General features: G+C 46.1%; 3 protein-coding genes across 4 annotated transcripts in view; 1 reads left to right on the forward strand and 2 right to left on the reverse strand.

Moving 5' to 3' along the window:
* Positions 1-23,604, forward strand: part of LOC139548589 (roundabout homolog 2-like) — a 91,484-nt gene that overhangs the window by 34,680 nt on the left and 33,200 nt on the right. The gene's annotated exons all lie outside the window — the stretch shown is intronic.
* On the reverse strand, positions 88-8,195 carry LOC139547474 (uncharacterized). The gene is made up of 3 exons (XM_071356358.1): positions 8,022-8,195; positions 6,491-7,929; positions 88-2,768 (listed from the first exon to the last, which is right to left on the reverse strand). Exons 1-2 carry the CDS (start codon positions 8,193-8,195, stop codon positions 7,120-7,122), a joined length of 984 nt encoding a protein of 327 aa, XP_071212459.1. The 3' UTR covers positions 88-2,768; positions 6,491-7,119.
* LOC139547475 (uncharacterized) lies at positions 11,672-18,513 on the reverse strand. Its single transcript, XM_071356359.1, has 3 exons — positions 18,340-18,513; positions 16,809-18,247; positions 11,672-13,086 (listed from the first exon to the last, which is right to left on the reverse strand). The coding sequence occupies exons 1-2, from the start codon at positions 18,511-18,513 to the stop codon at positions 17,438-17,440; spliced, it is 984 nt and encodes a 327-aa protein (XP_071212460.1). The 3' UTR covers positions 11,672-13,086; positions 16,809-17,437.

Here is a 23,604-nt window from a genome sequence, read left to right on the forward strand (position 1 = left end):
ATATATATATATATATATATATATATATATATATATATATATATATATATATAATATATATATATATAAAAAAATCTGACCCCTAGCGTCAAGAAGTTAATCCCTTCACATGGTTTAAGAATAGGTAAAGACACATTCACATAAGAAGACAATGTTCCATTCTGTCCTCTTCCCTTTCTGATATTCTGCATAGCACCAGATGGTTTAACAGATACATTCACATATGAAGACAAGCCTGACCTCTCCCCTCTCTGGGCCCCAAGTGACTGAGCCCTAGCTGAGAAGGGAAAAGTGCAACTGCCCACCCTATAGTCCAAAGGGATACATTATAATGACAAGTATCTCACATAAGCATATTATGCAAATAAAACATCTTATCTATGTTACCCAACTAATTCTGATTCATCCGCCACATTCCCCCCTCAAGGGACTCTGTCCCTTCTGAAGAATCAGAACAGTAACATGGTACCTTACTACCAAGTAGTTGCAGAGTATATGAAAAAAATATATACATTATCAAAATTTAAAGATAATAGGGAATCAAATCCCTTCAATGTCGAGTACCTTATTTCCATGTAAGCTTTCTCCCTTCAGAAACTGAGTTTACAACCTTTATACCACAAGTCAGACTTGCACATGTTTAATCACACAGAATAATACATTGTTGAATAAAATAAAAAATAACAGAACATATAAATGCTCCCTAAATTACAGGAGAACCAGTGTCTAAACACAGGCCTCATCACAACATATAGGACAGTCATCCTTCTGAGTCCTCATGCTCAGAATTGGGTTCCCCACTATCAGATATATAGTCAGGAATAGGGAATAGGTCAGGGAAATCATTCATATACTATGAACCCTCTCTATCTACACTGTCCAGTGAGAATATTTCACTGTGTTCACCTGATTGTCATCCATCAATCTCAGATTCTTCATTTACACCTACTTCATTTGCAAGCAAGGGCATAAGAACAACATCAACCACTTTATTAAACAATAGAGCAATCAGTAATTTTAGACCATAGATGAACCAGTGGAAAATAGTCGCTCCCCAATCACCAAACACTGACTGAACCCACCCTAACGGATTCCAGTCGATGTCAGGCTCGTGTTCCCTTTCGAGAACACCACTAAGCTCTTTCAAATGTTCCACTACAATAGTCAAATTTTCATCTCCCTGGGTTATGAATGTACAACAGTGATCTCCTAGAATTTGACACACCCCTCATTCACGTGCTAGCAACATGTAAAGTGCCACCCTATTTTGTGTTGCCATGAGTCGAGTGGCTTGCAACTCTTGTCTTATCATAGAAAACCCTGCAGTGGTCAAATTTACCAGGGATTCCAAATTATATCCTAGCCTATCCAACTCATGTGCATTCTTCAATGCCCCATACCAGGGGATTAAACCGCGCCAGAACTTTTCCAATTTCGAGTATCGTCGCGAATCACTGGGGACATAATTGGATTGCGAGATGTCCCTCTTAATTAGTCTTAACCTGCTTGGAATGGAGGAATTAGTTTTATGCATTACCACAAGGGATATGTTTAGTTTACCAAAAATACAGCACCCTGTCAAATTTGTGGGTAGGTAGAGATAGGCTTTATCACCACAGATCCAATAATGATCAGTAAATGTTGCCGAGCCAAATTGATGAGGAGAACGATCGTCAGTTTCCGCATCAATAATGGTGTGCCCCACCCTCAGTCTAATGGGGTTTCCAGAGCTGCATGTTCCCTTCTTCCAGCTACATCCTATTGGGAAAACACTATAATTGACACATGTTGACATTCCCAGATAGGATTCATTAAATTGTGGTATGGAAATATTGCTTGGGTTGTGACAATGACAGGTCCTAAATGGGGTTCGCCGGGGTTGGACTTGAATAGGTTCTGGTACACGGGATCTAGGTTCTAAGATGATTCTATTGCACCAATGTGAACAATTAAATCCCCCTCGTAAATCTTTTGTTGATGAAAAATTACCATTAATGCATTTATCCCTCAGTGTTCTACCTAGTGAGGGTTGACCCCTGTGTTCTCATTGGACAAGAGCTCTTCTAGTGCACATAGTGTCATTAATGTTGACCTCTACTGAATACTGTAAGAATGTGGAAACAAGCTACATACATAACAAGAGGTATTTCCTAACATCAGTTCAGTCTTTACTGTATAGTTAAGCAGTGACCACCAAGTGTTTCCCTCGTGATTCCTACTGTGATGCTCATCCAGTGGATGCATCGACCTTCTTCTTTCAATATGGGAGCGGCTATTGTTTGCTGGACTCCTGTCCTGAGCCTGCCGTTGGCTCGAGCTGGAGTGGCTGTTATTTAAGTCCCGCCATGGAACTGAACGGTCATCAGTCGAGTCCGTACCATGCTGTCTTTCCAGGACCGGTTGTCCTTGAGTCACTGTACATATGGCAACTGTAACGAGAAGGCTCAAGACAAGAGCAAGAAACATTATGCGTAGAGTCTGGGCCTGATCCTCCCATGGCCATCTAGTCGGTGACTTCCGGAGTCTCTGGTCCTCCATCCTCAGGGTCTGGTGGGCAGTATGGCACCTTCCTGCAGTGGCTGGCGTGGATCCAAGTAGACCTCTCAGCTACGTGAACAGCAGTGGGGGTAATCAGCATCACCTGGTATGGTCCAGTCCACCTCTGCTAGTTCCAATGGTTTCGTCTCAGGTCTTTCACCACCACCCAGTCACCTGGTTGCAGTTTGTACAGGATCCCCACCAGAGGCTGGGGTAGAGCCGCTTTCACCCTGAGGAAAATAGCCTTCAGAACATTGTTTAGAGCAGTACAATAACTTACCATGTCATCGTTACAGCCAATCAGTGTCAGCTTGTTCTGTGGGAAGGGAGAATTAATCATCCTCATTGGTCTACCTGTCAGAACCTCATGAGGAGCCAATCCAGTGGTTCTGTGGGGCCGCCCTCGCATGTACATCAGAGCCAGGGGCATCACAGTGACTCAGGAAAGCCCTGTCTCTGCCATAGGCTTCATCATCTTAGATTTTAGGGTTTGATTAGCGCGCTCAACTAAACCGCCTGCTTGCGGCCTATAGCTACAATGGATCCTGAGGTCTATCTGCAGACTCTCAGACAAGTTCTGTATCACCAGGTTTACAAAGTGAGAGCCATTGTCGCTGGTTAATTTAGATGGTAACCCCCACCTTGGGATGATCTCCCTAAGGAGTTTCTTGGCTACTGCCATAGCAGTGGAATGTCGACATGGGAATGCCTCTACCCACTTGGAGAAGGCATCCACTATCACCAGACAATATGTGTAACCTTGACAAGGAGAGAGTTCAATCAAATCCATCATTATGTGTTCAAATGGTCCTTCAGGGGTTGGATGAGCCGACAGTGGCATGGGAATCCCTCTTCCCATGTTAGTCATACAAATCACACATTTTGCACAAAATTGTTCAGCAAACACAGAAAACCTAGGTGCAAACCAAAATGTATTTACAAAATCAACAACTCCCCCCTTTGACACATGATCCCTACCATGTGACAACTTAGTTACGTAGGGGAAACATGAACGTGGTAAGACTGGTAGCCCAGCTGGGCCCAGCCAGAGTATGTACATAGTCGTTTCCACTTCCTCAACTCAACAGAACCTACAGAGGATTGCAAGTCAAAGATATCAGTGGGAGAGAAGAGGTTATGATCAGGAAGTTAAACCATCTGTAACACAGGGGCCTCCAAGGAGACAGCTGCTGCCTTAGCTGCCAAGTCAGCCATAGCATTACTTTTGGAGACAGGGTCGGAAGAGTTAGCATGAGCAAGGCACTTACAAACAGCAATTTCAGGGAGCAAAATAGCTTTTAGCAAGTTATCAACAAGTTTTGAATGAGAGATTGTCTTACCAGAGGAGGTCAGGAAGCCGCGCTGTTTCCACAGAGTACCAAAATCATGTACCACACCAAAGGCATATCTGCTATCTGTATAGATAGTAGCAGACTGGCCTTTAGCTAATATGCTCTAGTGAGTGCAGAGTTCTGCTGCTTGAGCAGAAAGGTGGGAGGGTAATTTAGCACTTTCCAGTGTGGTTGAGGCAGTAGTAACCACATACGCAACCAATGGTTCTCCTTTCTCAGAACGCTGAGCAGAGCCATCTACAAACAGTTCCAAATGTGCATTTTGCAAAGGGACATCAGTTAAATCCGACCTTGGTTTAGAGACAAGCTCCACCAGGGCAGCACAGTCGTGCGGCTCTCCATCGTCCTCGGTGGGCAACAAAGTAGCAGGATTTAACACAGTGCACCTCTTCAGGGTCACATGACACTTTGTCAGAAGAACATTCTGATAATGGAGCAGTCGAGCTGGTGTTAGATGGGCCGTCTTTGCCTGTGAAATAAGAGCATGTACAGCATGAGGAACGTGTACAGTGAGTTCACACATGGCAACAATGTCTGCACAAGCCAACACAGCTCCAGTAGCAGCAGCCACAGCTCTCAAACAAAAATCCAGACCTCTGGCCACACTGTCCAGCTGTTTGGAATAATACCCAACCGGGCACTGCTTTCCTCCATGTTCCTGTGTTAAAACAGATGACATAAAACCATTTTTTCTCACAAACAAAGAGGTTAAAAGGTTTAGAATGGTCAGGGAGTCCCAAACAGGGAGAAGTAGTCATGAGTTGTTTGTCTGGTCAGAGCAGTCAGTCCCCCTGGTGTCCACTTAATTTTGTCAATCATAGCCATTTTGTGGCCATAAATAAGGTCAGCAAGCGGCTGCACCACCTCAGCATAGTCAGGTAACCACGCCCTACAATACCCTGCCATACCAGTCAATGACATCATGTGTCGTTTAGTAACCGGCTGTGGGACGGAGAGAATAGCCTGTATCCTCTCTTTACCCAGCTGCCTACCATTGGGAGAGATGTCATGACCCAAATACCTCACTGTCTGTGAAATCAACTGTAACTTCTTCTTTGAAACTTTGTGGCCATTCTTAGCGAGAAATATCAACAGAGCCCGAGTATCAGTTTCACAAGTTTCCATTGAGCTGGAGCACAACAACAAATCATCCACATACTGAATCAGAGTGCTGCCCTCAGGGGGTATAAAACCCTCCAGATTTTGTGCTAAAGCCGCTAAAAAAATAGCGGGGGATTCCATGTAACCCATTGGAGCCACAGTCCACGTAAATCTCTTACCTAGAAACGTGAAGGCAAACCAGAACTGAGATTCTGGTGCCACTGGAATACTGAAAAATGCATTCGTCAAATCAATCACAGAGAACCACTCTGCTGTGGGTGGTACCGCCCCCAACAGTGTAGTAACATTAGGAACCACCGGGGCACGGGCACAAACTGCATCGTTCACAGGCCTTAAGTCCTGGACCAATCTCCAATCACCTGAAGGTTTTCTAACAGGCAAGATAGGGGTGTTACAGGGTGATTCTGGACAGGGAATTAAAGCACCATTAGCTAACAGGGATGCATGAACAGGAGTAATAACTGCTATTGCCTCCCTACTGAGTGGATACTGTGCTTTAGATGGGCGCCTGGTATCTTTAGGAGTGACCACCATTGGCTCAGCACCCTTTATTCTCCCAAAATCATACTTGTCCCTTGCCCATAGGCGTTCAGGGACCCCTCTCAGGAGGGGTGAGTCTTCACTCAACAACATGATATTGGTAGAAAAATAAACCTGATCAACACCATGCACACCCCTCTCAGTTGGAGTTTCCCAACTCAGTGGGTAACAACTTGTCATTGTGCTGGGTGAATAAGTTGACCCATCATGGCGCATCTCCCAGTCTGTAGCATAAACCAAGCATTTCATCCAAATTCCAGTATCCACCTATTCTACTCTGTCTGATTTACCAGGGACACATGTGGTGCGCTATCGTCAAACAGGTAGAGCTCTTTCTGTGCAGGGGTTAGATTAACCCCTAAAGCACAAATCACTGCTACAGTATAAACCCTCACACTGTACTGGCTCATTCTGTAATGTATCACACAGCCATTGTTTCTCATAATGGAGATCTCTTGTCAATGGTGAAAAATGGGAGGTGCAATGTAAGCCTGCTTCAGACATGAAACTGCCCTCGTGGCCCCAATGGGTTTTGGCTATTGAGAAAACAAGAGCAATATTGGGCACCTCCTCATCAACGTCCCATGCATAATACCAGTCACAAAACTCAGACATTAACATCAATTGCTCCCCCCCTTCCTCCTCTTCCTCATGAATAACAGTTAAACCGGTTCGGCCACATGTTATGTTGATGCCCAGTTTACACAGGAGGTCCCTGCCCATCAGATTGACAGAACAGTGGTCAGAGTAGAGAAATTGATGTTGACACTTCTCCTCACAAAAGGAGCAGGCAGAGGCATAGTTACCTGCTCTGAGTGGGAGGCCTGAAGCCACTACAGTTTTAACTATTTCATTAGACATGGGAGGTGTTGTCATAGCCTTGCAGTTAATCACAGACATAGCAGCCCCAGTATCAACAAGAAATATTAGTGACTCACCATTGACGCAAGCCTCCACGGTTGGCTCTACTCTCGGAACGGTGTGACACTTTTTAAAAACAAATGCTCTTGTTGCTCTGAGGATTTTAGCACAACTGTTCCTGTCTCCTCATCATGTCAATACACCTCCTCCTGTCCCTGTCCTGGATTGTACAGGGTCGTCTGTGCCGGCTGCCCCGTCTGCCAGGCTCCAGGTTGTCCTCTGCCTGGAGGGACTCCTTGTGGGCCCCACTGTTGCTGTTACTGGACCCCGTGAGGTGGCCCGACCTGCCATTGGCTGGGAGGTGGCTGCCACGGCTGTTGTTGGAATGGGGCTGTCCATGCATATGCTCATTTTCCTCCTCTTCTTGCCCACTCCCTTTGGGCCCCTCTTCTCGGTCCGCCCCTGCCTTTGTTCCTCTGTGGATTCGTTGGCTCGGAGCAGTCAGCAGCAAAATTACCCGGCTTCCCACAGTTGTAACACTTGCGCACTCCACCCCCTTGTCCTGTCCCTGCTGGGGCTGCTCCCTGGTAAAACGTCATCTGGGCAGCCTGTAGTTTCTGTGTCTTCACTTTTTCTTCCTTTATTTTTTCTTCCTTCTGAGTACTTTGTTGTCTCTCAGCATGCTTGCAGTGCTGTACCACCGTTGCTAATGGCTCAGTCTCACAATGCAGGTAGTCCTCACAGCTTTCTCCAGGCCCGGTGTCAGACCCCTCACCAGGGCATCTTTCAGCAGATCCCCATATGCATGTTCGTTTGGTCTGATACCACTGTGTATCCTGAAACAGGTCTCAAGTCTCTTTCTGAAAGCCTCCAGGCCCTCAACTTTCTTCATAGTGCATTCTCTGATGGCAGTCCAGTCGATCTTAGTTGGATACATCTCCACAATCCTGGCCAGCAGCACCGTTATCTGGTCCTGATATGCGCCATTCACAGCCCATAGGTAGTTGCAATCAAACTGTCCCTGTACATCCGCCCACCTGAGTCCCAGTTTCTTTTTACAGATATGGGCTATCTCAGCAGCAGATGGTTTATACTGACCCACCAATACCCTCATTTCTGCTGAATATTTCACAGCGTCCTCACTTGGGTCTGGTAGGTCTTCTACAATGTCTTTGATTTCATCATGTCTCCACGTCCTCTGGACATACACAATGGGGTTCCATGCTGCGGCGGCAGCAGCATTAGCATCATCAGGTCGAGGCTGAGGGTTGGGACAGGCCATCAGAGGGTATTGTCGATACATGTCTGATGCTGGGTCGTATGGAGAGGAGGTAGAGACACGCCTCTCCGTCCTGGCCCGTAGACGGTCCTTCAACGGGGGAGTCAGCTGGGGTGCCCCTCCGTCCTCACTTTCCTCACTGGAGCTGAGTGGAGGAGCCTTGAGAAAAGGATTGTTGATCTTTTTACCCTTCTGGCGTGCTCCCCCCACTGCGCCTCCAGTGGGACTGGCCAGACCCTTTCAGGACTTCAGCCAGGCTCCGTGCCAAACGATCAATCACCGTGGTGTTGGGAGAGACGGGGTGGGGCTGCAGGTTGTAGTGGTCTTGCATCCAGCGGATCAGCAGGAGGCAGCTGAGGAGGAGGGATGTCCGGCAACACTGGGTAGAGAGTTTGAGGAGTACAGTAGGGAGGGGGACAGTCTCTGTCATCATCATCCTTCCTATTCCTTCTCACTGTTTCATCTTTCCCCTTCTTTTCTCCTTCCTCAGTCTGAACTACCATATTCTGACAGGGTTTCCCCCGAAATGGGTCCAGTCTCTTCTTTCGTTTGTCAGCTTCTCTTTCCCATTTCCTGAATTTCACCCAGTCAATTTGATCCTTTTTCCCTAGTTTACCTTCCTTCTCTACCAATCTCTGTCTTATCTCATCTAACAGCGTCACACTTAGTGTCCCTGTCAAAGGAAAACCACCCTCTCTATGCCATAGAAGTAGCTGTTTCAGAATATCCCTACCCCATTTATCTACCATAACCTTCAAGGCTCCAGGGTCCGGAAGGAGGGTCCGGAATGCCTGGTTCTTTGCACCCGCGTGCACCCATGGCTTCTTAGTCACACACACACACACAAACACAAAATCTCACACACACACACACACACACACACACACACGGAGAGAAAACAGTTATTTTTATTTTATTTATTTTTTTATATAAATTTTATCCCCTTTTCTCCCCAATTTTTCGTGGTATCCAATCGCTAGTAATTACTATCTTGTCTCATCGCTACAACTCCCGTACGGGCTCGGGAGAGACGAAGGTCGAAAGTCATGCGTCCTCCGAAGCACAACCCAACCTAGCCGCACTGCTTCTTAACACAGCGCGCCTCCAACCCGGAAGCCAGCCGCACCAATGTGTCGGAGGAAACACCGTGCACCCGCCCCCTCGGTTAGCGCGCACTGCGCCCGGCCCGCCACAGGAGTCGCTGGAGCGCGATGAGACAAGGATATCCCTACCGGCCAAACCCTCCCTAACCCGGACGACGCTAAGCCAATTGTGCGTCGCCCCACGGACCTCCCGGTCGCGGCCGGCTGCGACAGAGCCTGGGCACGAACCCAGACTCTGGTGGCGCAGCATAGCACTGCGATGCAGTGCTCTAGACCACTGCGCCACCCGGGAGGCCCGAGAAAACAGTTATAACAGAAATTCCTTAAGTACTCACACATATAACTTTAATGATCACCCACACAGGATTGGCCAGATGCTCACACAGAACTGGTCAGATGTCCACACAGAACATCAGAACATAATTGAAAGGTTACCCACACAGAGTCAACCTACCGCGCCCACACAGAACGCTCCTACAAAACAAAACACTCACACAGAGTAACCCAGGGCATACCTGGCTAGCACATTTAAAATAATTGGAATTCACCACCTCTGAGGGTCACTTAGACAGTCACACAGACACTTTCAGAATGAGGTCCTTCTTCCAATAGGGCTTCACCAAGTACCGTGTTTCACACAGAACACACAGTCACCCTGGCCCCTCACCCCCACAGACCGCACCAATCCCCACTGTGATCAATTCAGTGTCAGGACGGCTCTAGGTCGCCTGCAACCGACCAGTGGCAGAGTATCTTTGAGTCTGCAAACTCTCAGATTACTCTCCTCTGACTCGGCCCTGCTTATGCCTCCAAGGTGTTCAGTTTGGTCTCTAAGACGAGGTTCTAATCTCGTTCCTGGTACTTCATAGTACAAAAACACCAACTCATCCAATGGCATATATCAATTGTCAACTTTAGATATGCCCATCTCAAGTACACCCCACTCCTGGACAAGCTCACTGAGGGGAGTGAGCCTCTAGGTCATATACTATCTCAAGATAAGTGCAACATCAGAGGGGACATACACTGGTTCCAGACACTGCCATACTCCTCCCTCCAATGGGAAAAGGAGGGAGTGACTGGTGTACAGACATTGTGGAGACAATTAATTGGTTCCCCATTAATCACGCCATCCCTTCACATGGTTTAAGAATAGGTAAAGACACATTCACATAAGAAGACAATGTTCCATTCTATCCTCTTCCCTTTCTGATATTCTGCATAGCACCAGATGGTTTAACAGATAAATTCACATATGAAGACAAGCCTGACCTCTCCCCTCTCTGGGCCCCAAGTGACTGAGCCCTAGCTGAGAAGGGAAAAGTACAACTGCCCACCCTATAGTCCAAAGGAATACATTCGAATGACAAGTATCTCACATAAGCATATTATGCAAATAAAACATCTTATCTATGTTACCCAACTAATTCTGATTCATCCGCCACAAACTAACCACAGCAATGACTGTATTGTCCTAGGTATGCTGCCTCTGGGTAGCTGGGGCATATGTTTAGACAGTAGGGTGGTGGTGTTCTTAACTTTAACCCTCCCCCCCAGGTTGTGGTGGGTTGAGGATAGTGTTAGAAGTGTGGATACTAGGAACAACAGGTGGAGGGAGGAAGAGCTTTAGAAGAGCCCCCCCCTTTATGAGCAGTAATTAGTACTGCTGCAGCTGTTAGACTGTGGCTTAAATCACTGAGGAGCTAATAGGATGGCTGGCTTTCAGGGTTTTTAAAGGCTGTTGTTGTCCACCCAAATCTCATGAATACCACCAGCCAGACTAATTAGTCAACACGCCTGCTTAAAAGACTATACCTATCATACTGTCATAGAATTTACAGGAGTCTGTCTGTTTGTCCTGTTGATACAGTGCATTCGGAAAGTATTCAGACCCCTTGACTTTTTCCACAATTAGTTAGGTTACAGCCTTATTCTAAAATTGATTAAAAAATTTTTTTCCCTCAATCTACACACAATACACCATAATATCAAAGTGAAAACACGTTTTTAGATTTTTTTTTGCAAATGTATTAAAAGTCAAAAAACAGATACCGTAATTGCTGGACTATTAAGCGCACCTGAATATAAGCCGTACCCACTGAATTTTTAAAAAATATGTATTTTGTACATAAATAAACCGCACATGTCTATAAGCCGCAAGTGCCTACCGGTACATTGAAACAAATGAACTTTACACCGCCTTTAAACGAAACACGGCTTGTAACAAAAATAAATAGGCTTTAACGAAACACGGCTTGTAACAAACAAAAAAAAAATAGCAGTAAACAGTAGCCTACCAAGAAAGTCAAACTTCATTGCGGTGGCGATTGTTTTGGCTTTCAGTCGGATCTGCACAGTTGAAACACCTCGGCCGTCTGCTCTCTGTGTGTTGACCCAGGCTTCAAGCTCATTTTCTAGTTCGGGCCATCTGCTTTTCTTCTCTGAAAGCTTTTGTTGTCTTTTTGCACTGAGTCAGTTCCTCACGCTGCTGTTTCCAACGTCTTATCATCGACTCATTAAGGCCAAGCTCCCGTGCAGCAGCTCTATTTCCATTTCCAACAGCCAGATCGATCGCCTTCAACTTGAAAGCTGCATCATATGCATTTCTCCGTGTCTTTGCCATGATGAGGGTGACAAAATGACTACCGTAATCAGAATGATGGGAAGTTTGAGCGCGCTCGATTTACGTCACATTATGTGACGGTGCTCAGTTTTTTGCCGGCATGAATCTTGTGAAAAAGAAGAAAAAAACATAAATTAGCCGCGTCATTGTATAAACCGCGAGGTTCATAGCGTGGGAAAAAAGTAGCGGTACCGTAAAAAATTACGGTACCTTACATAAAGTACCAGTCATTAGTTTACCAGGGATTCCAAATTATATCCTAGCCTATCCAACTCATGTGCATTCTTCAATGCCCCATACCAGGGGATTAAACCGCGCCAGAACTTTTCCAATTTCGAGTATCGTCGCGAATCACTGGGGACATAATTGGATTGCGAGATGTCCCTCTTAATTAGTCTTAACCTGCTTGGAATGGAGGAATTAGTTTTATGCATTACCACAAGGGATATGTTTAGTTTACCAAAAATACAGCACCCTGTCAAATTTGTGGGTAGGTAGAGATAGGCTTTATCACCACAGATCCAATAATGATCAGTAAATGTTGCCGAGCCAAATTGATGAGGAGAACGATCGTCAGTTTCCGCATCAATAATGGTGTGCCCCACCCTCAGTCTAATGGGGTTTCCAGAGCTGCATGTTCCCTTCTTCCAGCTACATCCTATTGGGAAAACACTATAATTGACACATGTTGACATTCCCAGATAGGATTCATTAAATTGTGGTATGGAAATATTGCTTGGGTTGTGACAATGACAGGTCCTAAATGGGGTTCGCCGGGGTTGGACTTGAATAGGTTCTGGTACACGGGATCTAGGTTCTAAGATGATTCTATTGCACCAATGTGAACAATTAAATCCCCCTCGTAAATCTTTTGTTGATGAAAAATTACCATTAATGCATTTATCCCTCAGTGTTCTACCTAGTGAGGGTTGACCCCTGTGTTCTCATTGGACAAGAGCTCTTCTAGTGCACATAGTGTCATTAATGTTGACCTCTACTGAATACTGTAAGAATGTGGAAACAAGCTACATACATAACAAGAGGTATTTCCTAACATCAGTTCAGTCTTTACTGTATAGTTAAGCAGTGACCACCAAGTGTTTCCCTCGTGATTCCTACTGTGATGCTCATCCAGTGGATGCATCGACCTTCTTCTTTCAATATGGGAGCGGCTATTGTTTGCTGGACTCCTGTCCTGAGCCTGCCGTTGGCTCGAGCTGGAGTGGCTGTTATTTAAGTCCCGCCATGGAACTGAACGGTCATCAGTCGAGTCCGTACCATGCTGTCTTTCCAGGACCGGTTGTCCTTGAGTCACTGTACATATGGCAACTGTAACGAGAAGGCTCAAGACAAGAGCAAGAAACATTATGCGTAGAGTCTGGGCCTGATCCTCCCATGGCCATCTAGTCGGTGACTTCCGGAGTCTCTGGTCCTCCATCCTCAGGGTCTGGTGGGCAGTATGGCACCTTCCTGCAGTGGCTGGCGTGGATCCAAGTAGACCTCTCAGCTACGTGAACAGCAGTGGGGGTAATCAGCATCACCTGGTATGGTCCAGTCCACCTCTGCTAGTTCCAATGGTTTCGTCTCAGGTCTTTCACCACCACCCAGTCACCTGGTTGCAGTTTGTACAGGATCCCCACCAGAGGCTGGGGTAGAGCCGCTTTCACCCTGAGGAAAATAGCCTTCAGAACATTGTTTAGAGCAGTACAATAACTTACCATGTCATCGTTACAGCCAATCAGTGTCAGCTTGTTCTGTGGGAAGGGAGAATTAATCATCCTCATTGGTCTACCTGTCAGAACCTCATGAGGAGCCAATCCAGTGGTTCTGTGGGGCCGCCCTCGCATGTACATCAGAGCCAGGGGCATCACAGTGACTCAGGAAAGCCCTGTCTCTGCCATAGGCTTCATCATCTTAGATTTTAGGGTTTGATTAGCGCGCTCAACTAAACCGCCTGCTTGCGGCCTATAGCTACAATGGATCCTGAGGTCTATCTGCAGACTCTCAGACAAGTTCTGTATCACCAGGTTTACAAAGTGAGAGCCATTGTCGCTGGTTAATTTAGATGGTAACCCCCACCTTGGGATGATCTCCCTAAGGAGTTTCTTGGCTACTGCCATAGCAGTGGAATGTCGACATGGGAATGCCTCTACCCACTTGGAGAAGGCATCCACTATCACCAGACAATATGTGTAACCTTGACAAGGAGAGAGTTCAATCAAATCCATCATTATGTGTTCAAATGGTCCTTCAGGGGTTGGATGAGCCGACAGTGGCATGGGAATCCCTCTTCCCATGTTAGTCATACAAATCACACATTTTGCACAAAATTGTTCAGCAAACACAGAAAACCTAGGTGCAAACCAAAATGTATTTACAAAATCAACAACTCCCCCCTTTGACACATGATCCCTACCATGTGACAACTTAGTTACGTAGGGGAAACATGAACGTGGTAAGACTGGTAGCCCAGCTGGGCCCAGCCAGAGTATGTACATAGTCGTTTCCACTTCCTCAACTCAACAGAACCTACAGAGGATTGCAAGTCAAAGATATCAGTGGGAGAGAAGAGGTTATGATCAGGAAGTTAAACCATCTGTAACACAGGGGCCTCCAAGGAGACAGCTGCTGCCTTAGCTGCCAAGTCAGCCATAGCATTACTTTTGGAGACAGGGTCGGAAGAGTTAGCATGAGCAAGGCACTTACAAACAGCAATTTCAGGGAGCAAAATAGCTTTTAGCAAGTTATCAACAAGTTTTGAATGAGAGATTGTCTTACCAGAGGAGGTCAGGAAGCCGCGCTGTTTCCACAGAGTACCAAAATCATGTACCACACCAAAGGCATATCTGCTATCTGTATAGATAGTAGCAGACTGGCCTTTAGCTAATATGCTCTAGTGAGTGCAGAGTTCTGCTGCTTGAGCAGAAAGGTGGGAGGGTAATTTAGCACTTTCCAGTGTGGTTGAGGCAGTAGTAACCACATACGCAACCAATGGTTCTCCTTTCTCAGAACGCTGAGCAGAGCCATCTACAAACAGTTCCAAATGTGCATTTTGCAAAGGGACATCAGTTAAATCCGACCTTGGTTTAGAGACAAGCTCCACCAGGGCAGCACAGTCGTGCGGCTCTCCATCGTCCTCGGTGGGCAACAAAGTAGCAGGATTTAACACAGTGCACCTCTTCAGGGTCACATGACACTTTGTCAGAAGAACATTCTGATAATGGAGCAGTCGAGCTGGTGTTAGATGGGCCGTCTTTGCCTGTGAAATAAGAGCATGTACAGCATGAGGAACGTGTACAGTGAGTTCACACATGGCAACAATGTCTGCACAAGCCAACACAGCTCCAGTAGCAGCAGCCACAGCTCTCAAACAAAAATCCAGACCTCTGGCCACACTGTCCAGCTGTTTGGAATAATACCCAACCGGGCACTGCTTTCCTCCATGTTCCTGTGTTAAAACAGATGACATAAAACCATTTTTTCTCACAAACAAAGAGGTTAAAAGGTTTAGAATGGTCAGGGAGTCCCAAACAGGGAGAAGTAGTCATGAGTTGTTTGTCTGGTCAGAGCAGTCAGTCCCCCTGGTGTCCACTTAATTTTGTCAATCATAGCCATTTTGTGGCCATAAATAAGGTCAGCAAGCGGCTGCACCACCTCAGCATAGTCAGGTAACCACGCCCTACAATACCCTGCCATACCAGTCAATGACATCATGTGTCGTTTAGTAACCGGCTGTGGGACGGAGAGAATAGCCTGTATCCTCTCTTTACCCAGCTGCCTACCATTGGGAGAGATGTCATGACCCAAATACCTCACTGTCTGTGAAATCAACTGTAACTTCTTCTTTGAAACTTTGTGGCCATTCTTAGCGAGAAATATCAACAGAGCCCGAGTATCAGTTTCACAAGTTTCCATTGAGCTGGAGCACAACAACAAATCATCCACATACTGAATCAGAGTGCTGCCCTCAGGGGGTATAAAACCCTCCAGATTTTGTGCTAAAGCCGCTAAAAAAATAGCGGGGGATTCCATGTAACCCATTGGAGCCACAGTCCACGTAAATCTCTTACCTAGAAACGTGAAGGCAAACCAGAACTGAGATTCTGGTGCCACTGGAATACTGAAAAATGCATTCGTCAAATCAATCACAGAGAACCACTCTGCTGTGGGTGGTACCGCCCCCAACAGTGTAGTAACATTAGGAACCACCGGGGCACGGGCACAAACTGCATCGTTCACAGGCCTTAAGTCCTGGACCAATCTCCAATCACCTGAAGGTTTTCTAACAGGCAAGATAGGGGTGTTACAGGGTGATTCTGGACAGGGAATTAAAGCACCATTAGCTAACAGGGATGCATGAACAGGAGTAATAACTGCTATTGCCTCCCTACTGAGTGGATACTGTGCTTTAGATGGGCGCCTGGTATCTTTAGGAGTGACCACCATTGGCTCAGCACCCTTTATTCTCCCAAAATCATACTTGTCCCTTGCCCATAGGCGTTCAGGGACCCCTCTCAGGAGGGGTGAGTCTTCACTCAACAACATGATATTGGTAGAAAAATAAACCTGATCAACACCATGCACACCCCTCTCAGTTGGAGTTTCCCAACTCAGTGGGTAACAACTTGTCATTGTGCTGGGTGAATAAGTTGACCCATCATGGCGCATCTCCCAGTCTGTAGCATAAACCAAGCATTTCATCCAAATTCCAGTATCCACCTATTCTACTCTGTCTGATTTACCAGGGACACATGTGGTGCGCTATCGTCAAACAGGTAGAGCTCTTTCTGTGCAGGGGTTAGATTAACCCCTAAAGCACAAATCACTGCTACAGTATAAACCCTCACACTGTACTGGCTCATTCTGTAATGTATCACACAGCCATTGTTTCTCATAATGGAGATCTCTTGTCAATGGTGAAAAATGGGAGGTGCAATGTAAGCCTGCTTCAGACATGAAACTGCCCTCGTGGCCCCAATGGGTTTTGGCTATTGAGAAAACAAGAGCAATATTGGGCACCTCCTCATCAACGTCCCATGCATAATACCAGTCACAAAACTCAGACATTAACATCAATTGCTCCCCCCCTTCCTCCTCTTCCTCATGAATAACAGTTAAACCGGTTCGGCCACATGTTATGTTGATGCCCAGTTTACACAGGAGGTCCCTGCCCATCAGATTGACAGAACAGTGGTCAGAGTAGAGAAATTGATGTTGACACTTCTCCTCACAAAAGGAGCAGGCAGAGGCATAGTTACCTGCTCTGAGTGGGAGGCCTGAAGCCACTACAGTTTTAACTATTTCATTAGACATGGGAGGTGTTGTCATAGCCTTGCAGTTAATCACAGACATAGCAGCCCCAGTATCAACAAGAAATATTAGTGACTCACCATTGACGCAAGCCTCCACGGTTGGCTCTACTCTCGGAACGGTGTGACACTTTTTAAAAACAAATGCTCTTGTTGCTCTGAGGATTTTAGCACAACTGTTCCTGTCTCCTCATCATGTCAATACACCTCCTCCTGTCCCTGTCCTGGATTGTACAGGGTCGTCTGTGCCGGCTGCCCCGTCTGCCAGGCTCCAGGTTGTCCTCTGCCTGGAGGGACTCCTTGTGGGCCCCACTGTTGCTGTTACTGGACCCCGTGAGGTGGCCCGACCTGCCATTGGCTGGGAGGTGGCTGCCACGGCTGTTGTTGGAATGGGGCTGTCCATGCATATGCTCATTTTCCTCCTCTTCTTGCCCACTCCCTTTGGGCCCCTCTTCTCGGTCCGCCCCTGCCTTTGTTCCTCTGTGGATTCGTTGGCTCGGAGCAGTCAGCAGCAAAATTACCCGGCTTCCCACAGTTGTAACACTTGCGCACTCCACCCCCTTGTCCTGTCCCTGCTGGGGCTGCTCCCTGGTAAAACGTCATCTGGGCAGCCTGTAGTTTCTGTGTCTTCACTTTTTCTTCCTTTATTTTTTCTTCCTTCTGAGTACTTTGTTGTCTCTCAGCATGCTTGCAGTGCTGTACCACCGTTGCTAATGGCTCAGTCTCACAATGCAGGTAGTCCTCACAGCTTTCTCCAGGCCCGGTGTCAGACCCCTCACCAGGGCATCTTTCAGCAGATCCCCATATGCATGTTCGTTTGGTCTGATACCACTGTGTATCCTGAAACAGGTCTCAAGTCTCTTTCTGAAAGCCTCCAGGCCCTCAACTTTCTTCATAGTGCATTCTCTGATGGCAGTCCAGTCGATCTTAGTTGGATACATCTCCACAATCCTGGCCAGCAGCACCGTTATCTGGTCCTGATATGCGCCATTCACAGCCCATAGGTAGTTGCAATCAAACTGTCCCTGTACATCCGCCCACCTGAGTCCCAGTTTCTTTTTACAGATATGGGCTATCTCAGCAGCAGATGGTTTATACTGACCCACCAATACCCTCATTTCTGCTGAATATTTCACAGCGTCCTCACTTGGGTCTGGTAGGTCTTCTACAATGTCTTTGATTTCATCATGTCTCCACGTCCTCTGGACATACACAATGGGGTTCCATGCTGCGGCGGCAGCAGCATTAGCATCATCAGGTCGAGGCTGAGGGTTGGGACAGGCCATCAGAGGGTATTGTCGATACATGTCTGATGCTGGGTCGTATGGAGAGGAGGTAGAGACACGCCTCTCCGTCCTGGCCCGTAGACGGTCCTTCAACGGGGGAGTCAGCTGGGGTGCCCCTCCGTCCTCACTTTCCTCACTGGAGCTGAGTGGAGGAGCCTTGAGAAAAGGATTGTTGATCTTTTTACCCTTCTGGCGTGCTCCCCCCACTGCGCCTCCAGTGGGACTGGCCAGACCCTTTCAGGACTTCAGCCAGGCTCCGTGCCAAACGATCAATCACCGTGGTGTTGGGAGAGACGGGGTGGGGCTGCAGGTTGTAGTGGTCTTGCATCCAGCGGATCAGCAGGAGGCAGCTGAGGAGGAGGGATGTCCGGCAACACTGGGTAGAGAGTTTGAGGAGTACAGTAGGGAGGGGGACAGTCTCTGTCATCATCATCCTTCCTATTCCTTCTCACTGTTTCATCTTTCCCCTTCTTTTCTCCTTCCTCAGTCTGAACTACCATATTCTGACAGGGTTTCCCCCGAAATGGGTCCAGTCTCTTCTTTCGTTTGTCAGCTTCTCTTTCCCATTTCCTGAATTTCACCCAGTCAATTTGATCCTTTTTCCCTAGTTTACCTTCCTTCTCTACCAATCTCTGTCTTATCTCATCTAACAGCGTCACACTTAGTGTCCCTGTCAAAGGAAAACCACCCTCTCTATGCCATAGAAGTAGCTGTTTCAGAATATCCCTACCCCATTTATCTACCATAACCTTCAAGGCTCCAGGGTCCGGAAGGAGGGTCCGGAATGCCTGGTTCTTTGCACCCGCGTGCACCCATGGCTTCTTAGTCACACACACACACACAAACACAAAATCTCACACACACACACACACACACACACACACACACGGAGAGAAAACAGTTATTTTTATTTTATTTATTTTTTTATATAAATTTTATCCCCTTTTCTCCCCAATTTTTCGTGGTATCCAATCGCTAGTAATTACTATCTTGTCTCATCGCTACAACTCCCGTACGGGCTCGGGAGAGACGAAGGTCGAAAGTCATGCGTCCTCCGAAGCACAACCCAACCTAGCCGCACTGCTTCTTAACACAGCGCGCCTCCAACCCGGAAGCCAGCCGCACCAATGTGTCGGAGGAAACACCGTGCACCCGCCCCCTCGGTTAGCGCGCACTGCGCCCGGCCCGCCACAGGAGTCGCTGGAGCGCGATGAGACAAGGATATCCCTACCGGCCAAACCCTCCCTAACCCGGACGACGCTAAGCCAATTGTGCGTCGCCCCACGGACCTCCCGGTCGCGGCCGGCTGCGACAGAGCCTGGGCACGAACCCAGACTCTGGTGGCGCAGCATAGCACTGCGATGCAGTGCTCTAGACCACTGCGCCACCCGGGAGGCCCGAGAAAACAGTTATAACAGAAATTCCTTAAGTACTCACACATATAACTTTAATGATCACCCACACAGGATTGGCCAGATGCTCACACAGAACTGGTCAGATGTCCACACAGAACATCAGAACATAATTGAAAGGTTACCCACACAGAGTCAACCTACCGCGCCCACACAGAACGCTCCTACAAAACAAAACACTCACACAGAGTAACCCAGGGCATACCTGGCTAGCACATTTAAAATAATTGGAATTCACCACCTCTGAGGGTCACTTAGACAGTCACACAGACACTTTCAGAATGAGGTCCTTCTTCCAATAGGGCTTCACCAAGTACCGTGTTTCACACAGAACACACAGTCACCCTGGCCCCTCACCCCCACAGACCGCACCAATCCCCACTGTGATCAATTCAGTGTCAGGACGGCTCTAGGTCGCCTGCAACCGACCAGTGGCAGAGTATCTTTGAGTCTGCAAACTCTCAGATTACTCTCCTCTGACTCGGCCCTGCTTATGCCTCCAAGGTGTTCAGTTTGGTCTCTAAGACGAGGTTCTAATCTCGTTCCTGGTACTTCATAGTACAAAAACACCAACTCATCCAATGGCATATATCAATTGTCAACTTTAGATATGCCCATCTCAAGTACACCCCACTCCTGGACAAGCTCACTGAGGGGAGTGAGCCTCTAGGTCATATACTATCTCAAGATAAGTGCAACATCAGAGGGGACATACACTGGTTCCAGACACTGCCATACTCCTCCCTCCAATGGGAAAAGGAGGGAGTGACTGGTGTACAGACATTGTGGAGACAATTAATTGGTTCCCCATTAATCACGCCATCCCTTCACATGGTTTAAGAATAGGTAAAGACACATTCACATAAGAAGACAATGTTCCATTCTATCCTCTTCCCTTTCTGATATTCTGCATAGCACCAGATGGTTTAACAGATAAATTCACATATGAAGACAAGCCTGACCTCTCCCCTCTCTGGGCCCCAAGTGACTGAGCCCTAGCTGAGAAGGGAAAAGTACAACTGCCCACCCTATAGTCCAAAGGAATACATTCGAATGACAAGTATCTCACATAAGCATATTATGCAAATAAAACATCTTATCTATGTTACCCAACTAATTCTGATTCATCCGCCACAAACTAACCACAGCAATGACTGTATTGTCCTAGGTATGCTGCCTCTGGGTAGCTGGGGCATATGTTTAGACAGTAGGGTGGTGGTGTTCTTAACTTTAACCCTCCCCCCCAGGTTGTGGTGGGTTGAGGATAGTGTTAGAAGTGTGGATACTAGGAACAACAGGTGGAGGGAGGAAGAGCTTTAGAAGAGCCCCCCCCTTTATGAGCAGTAATTAGTACTGCTGCAGCTGTTAGACTGTGGCTTAAATCACTGAGGAGCTAATAGGATGGCTGGCTTTCAGGGTTTTTAAAGGCTGTTGTTGTCCACCCAAATCTCATGAATACCACCAGCCAGACTAATTAGTCAACACGCCTGCTTAAAAGACTATACCTATCATACTGTCATAGAATTTACAGGAGTCTGTCTGTTTGTCCTGTTGATACAGTGCATTCGGAAAGTATTCAGACCCCTTGACTTTTTCCACAATTAGTTAGGTTACAGCCTTATTCTAAAATTGATTAAAAAATTTTTTTCCCTCAATCTACACACAATACACCATAATATCAAAGTGAAAACACGTTTTTAGATTTTTTTTTGCAAATGTATTAAAAGTCAAAAAACAGATACCGTAATTGCTGGACTATTAAGCGCACCTGAATATAAGCCGTACCCACTGAATTTTTAAAAAATATGTATTTTGTACATAAATAAACCGCACATGTCTATAAGCCGCAAGTGCCTACCGGTACATTGAAACAAATGAACTTTACACCGCCTTTAAACGAAACACGGCTTGTAACAAAAATAAATAGGCTTTAACGAAACACGGCTTGTAACAAACAAAAAAAAAATAGCAGTAAACAGTAGCCTACCAAGAAAGTCAAACTTCATTGCGGTGGCGATTGTTTTGGCTTTCAGTCGGATCTGCACAGTTGAAACACCTCGGCCGTCTGCTCTCTGTGTGTTGACCCAGGCTTCAAGCTCATTTTCTAGTTCGGGCCATCTGCTTTTCTTCTCTGAAAGCTTTTGTTGTCTTTTTGCACTGAGTCAGTTCCTCACGCTGCTGTTTCCAACGTCTTATCATCGACTCATTAAGGCCAAGCTCCCGTGCAGCAGCTCTATTTCCATTTCCAACAGCCAGATCGATCGCCTTCAACTTGAAAGCTGCATCATATGCATTTCTCCGTGTCTTTGCCATGATGAGGGTGACAAAATGACTACCGTAATCAGAATGATGGGAAGTTTGAGCGCGCTCGATTTACGTCACATTATGTGACGGTGCTCAGTTTTTTGCCGGCATGAATCTTGTGAAAAAGAAGAAAAAAACATAAATTAGCCGCGTCATTGTATAAACCGCGAGGTTCATAGCGTGGGAAAAAAGTAGCGGTACCGTAAAAAATTACGGTACCTTACATAAAGTACCAGTCATTAGTTTGGACACACCTACTCATTCAAGGGTTTTTCTTTATTTTTACTATTTTCTTTGTAGAATAATAGTGACGACATCAAAACTATGAAATAACAAATATTGATTCTTTAGTAACCAAGAGAGTGTTAGACATATCACAAAATATTTCATATTTTAGATTCTTCAAAGTAGCCAACCTTTGCCTTGACAGCTTTGCATACTCTTGGTTCTCTCAACCAGCTTAACCTGCAGTGCTTTTCCAACAGTCTTGAAGGAGTTCCCACATATGCTGAGCACTTGTTGGCTGCTTTTCCTTCACTCTGCAGTCCAACTCATCCCAAACCATCTCAATTGGGTTGAGGTCGGGTGATTTGTGAAGGCCAGGTCATCTGATGCAGCACTCCATCACTCTCCTTCTTGGTCAAATAGCCCTTACACAGCCTGGAGGTGTGTTTTGGGTCATTGTCTTGTTGAAAAAGACACGGCGGTTGGAACCAAATCTTAAATCTGGACTCCTCAGAACAAAGGACAGATTTCCACCGGTCTAATGTCCATTGCTCGTTTTTCTTGGCCCAAGCAAGTGATTTCTTTGCAGCAATTCGGCCATGTATGCCTGATTCACGCAGTCTTCTATGAACAGTTGATGTTGTCTGTTACTTGAACTCTAACGCATTTATTTGGGCTGCAATTTCTGAGGCTGGTTACTCTAATGAACTTATCTTCTGCAGCAGAGGTAACTGTGGGTCTCCTTTCCTGTGGTGGTCCTCATGAGAGCCGGTTTCATCATAGCGCTTGATGTTTTTTGCGACTGCACTTGAAGAAACTTTAACTCTTAATTTTCAGATTGACTGACCTTCATGTCTTAAAGTAATGATGGACTGTAATTTCTCTTTGTTTATTTGAGCTGTTCTTGTCATATGGACTTGGTCTTTTACCAAATAGTGCTATCATCTGTATACTGTACCACCCCTACCTTGTCAAAACATAAAATAAATTCCACAAATCAACTTTTAACAAGGCACACCTGTTAATTGAAATGCATTCCAGTTGACTACCTCATGAAGCTGGTTGAGAGAATGCCAAGAGTGTGCAAAGCTGTCATCAAGGCAAAGAGTGTCTACTTTGAAGAATCTCAAATATATTTTGATTTGATCACACTTTTTTGGTTACTACATGATTCCTTATGTGTAGAATAAGGCTGTAACATACCTATGTGGAAAAAGTCAAGGGGTCTGAATACTTTCCGAATGCACTGTATATCCAGGCTTTCTGGTGTGGTGGTATTACACACACTGAATTTTTGGTTTATTTCATTTAATATATTTCATAAAATGTAATATTCACTTCTCTTGAAGTTAAACAAACTATGCTAGATTTGAAATAAACCTTAGTCTGTACACATGAAGTTATCTTTTGCTTGTTTTTTGTCCATCCTTCAGCTACCATCAACCCCTCCCATCGAACCCTGAAGACCATCCATTTTTTTTTTACAAAACTACTGATTGTAAACATTTTTGCTACGGGTAATATTATATTATTGATCGATTGACTATGACTTTTCAAATCACTCAGCAGTGCAATTTGTGGAGTTAGCTCCAGGTAAACGTTGCAATTCAGAATGGTGACATTTGCGCGATCGGTTTTCTATCGCTCATT

The sequence above is a fragment of the Salvelinus alpinus genome, chromosome 21 (genome assembly GCF_045679555.1).
Source record: "Salvelinus alpinus chromosome 21, SLU_Salpinus.1, whole genome shotgun sequence".
NCBI classification, from domain to species: Eukaryota; Metazoa; Chordata; class Actinopteri; order Salmoniformes; family Salmonidae; genus Salvelinus; species Salvelinus alpinus.

Bases quoted from the DNA above. Each gene is read 5' to 3' on its own strand.
- LOC139547475 (XM_071356359.1), bottom strand. From the start codon at position 18,513: ATGGTAGTTCAGACTGAGGAAGGAGAAAAGAAGGGGAAAGATGAAACA. The intron at 18,248-18,339 runs GCAAGACCACTA...AAGTCCTGAAAG, and splicing joins CTCCTGCTGATCCGCTGGAT to GGTCTGGCCAGTCCCACTGG.
- LOC139547474 (XM_071356358.1), bottom strand. From the start codon at position 8,195: ATGGTAGTTCAGACTGAGGAAGGAGAAAAGAAGGGGAAAGATGAAACA. The intron at 7,930-8,021 runs GCAAGACCACTA...AAGTCCTGAAAG, and splicing joins CTCCTGCTGATCCGCTGGAT to GGTCTGGCCAGTCCCACTGG.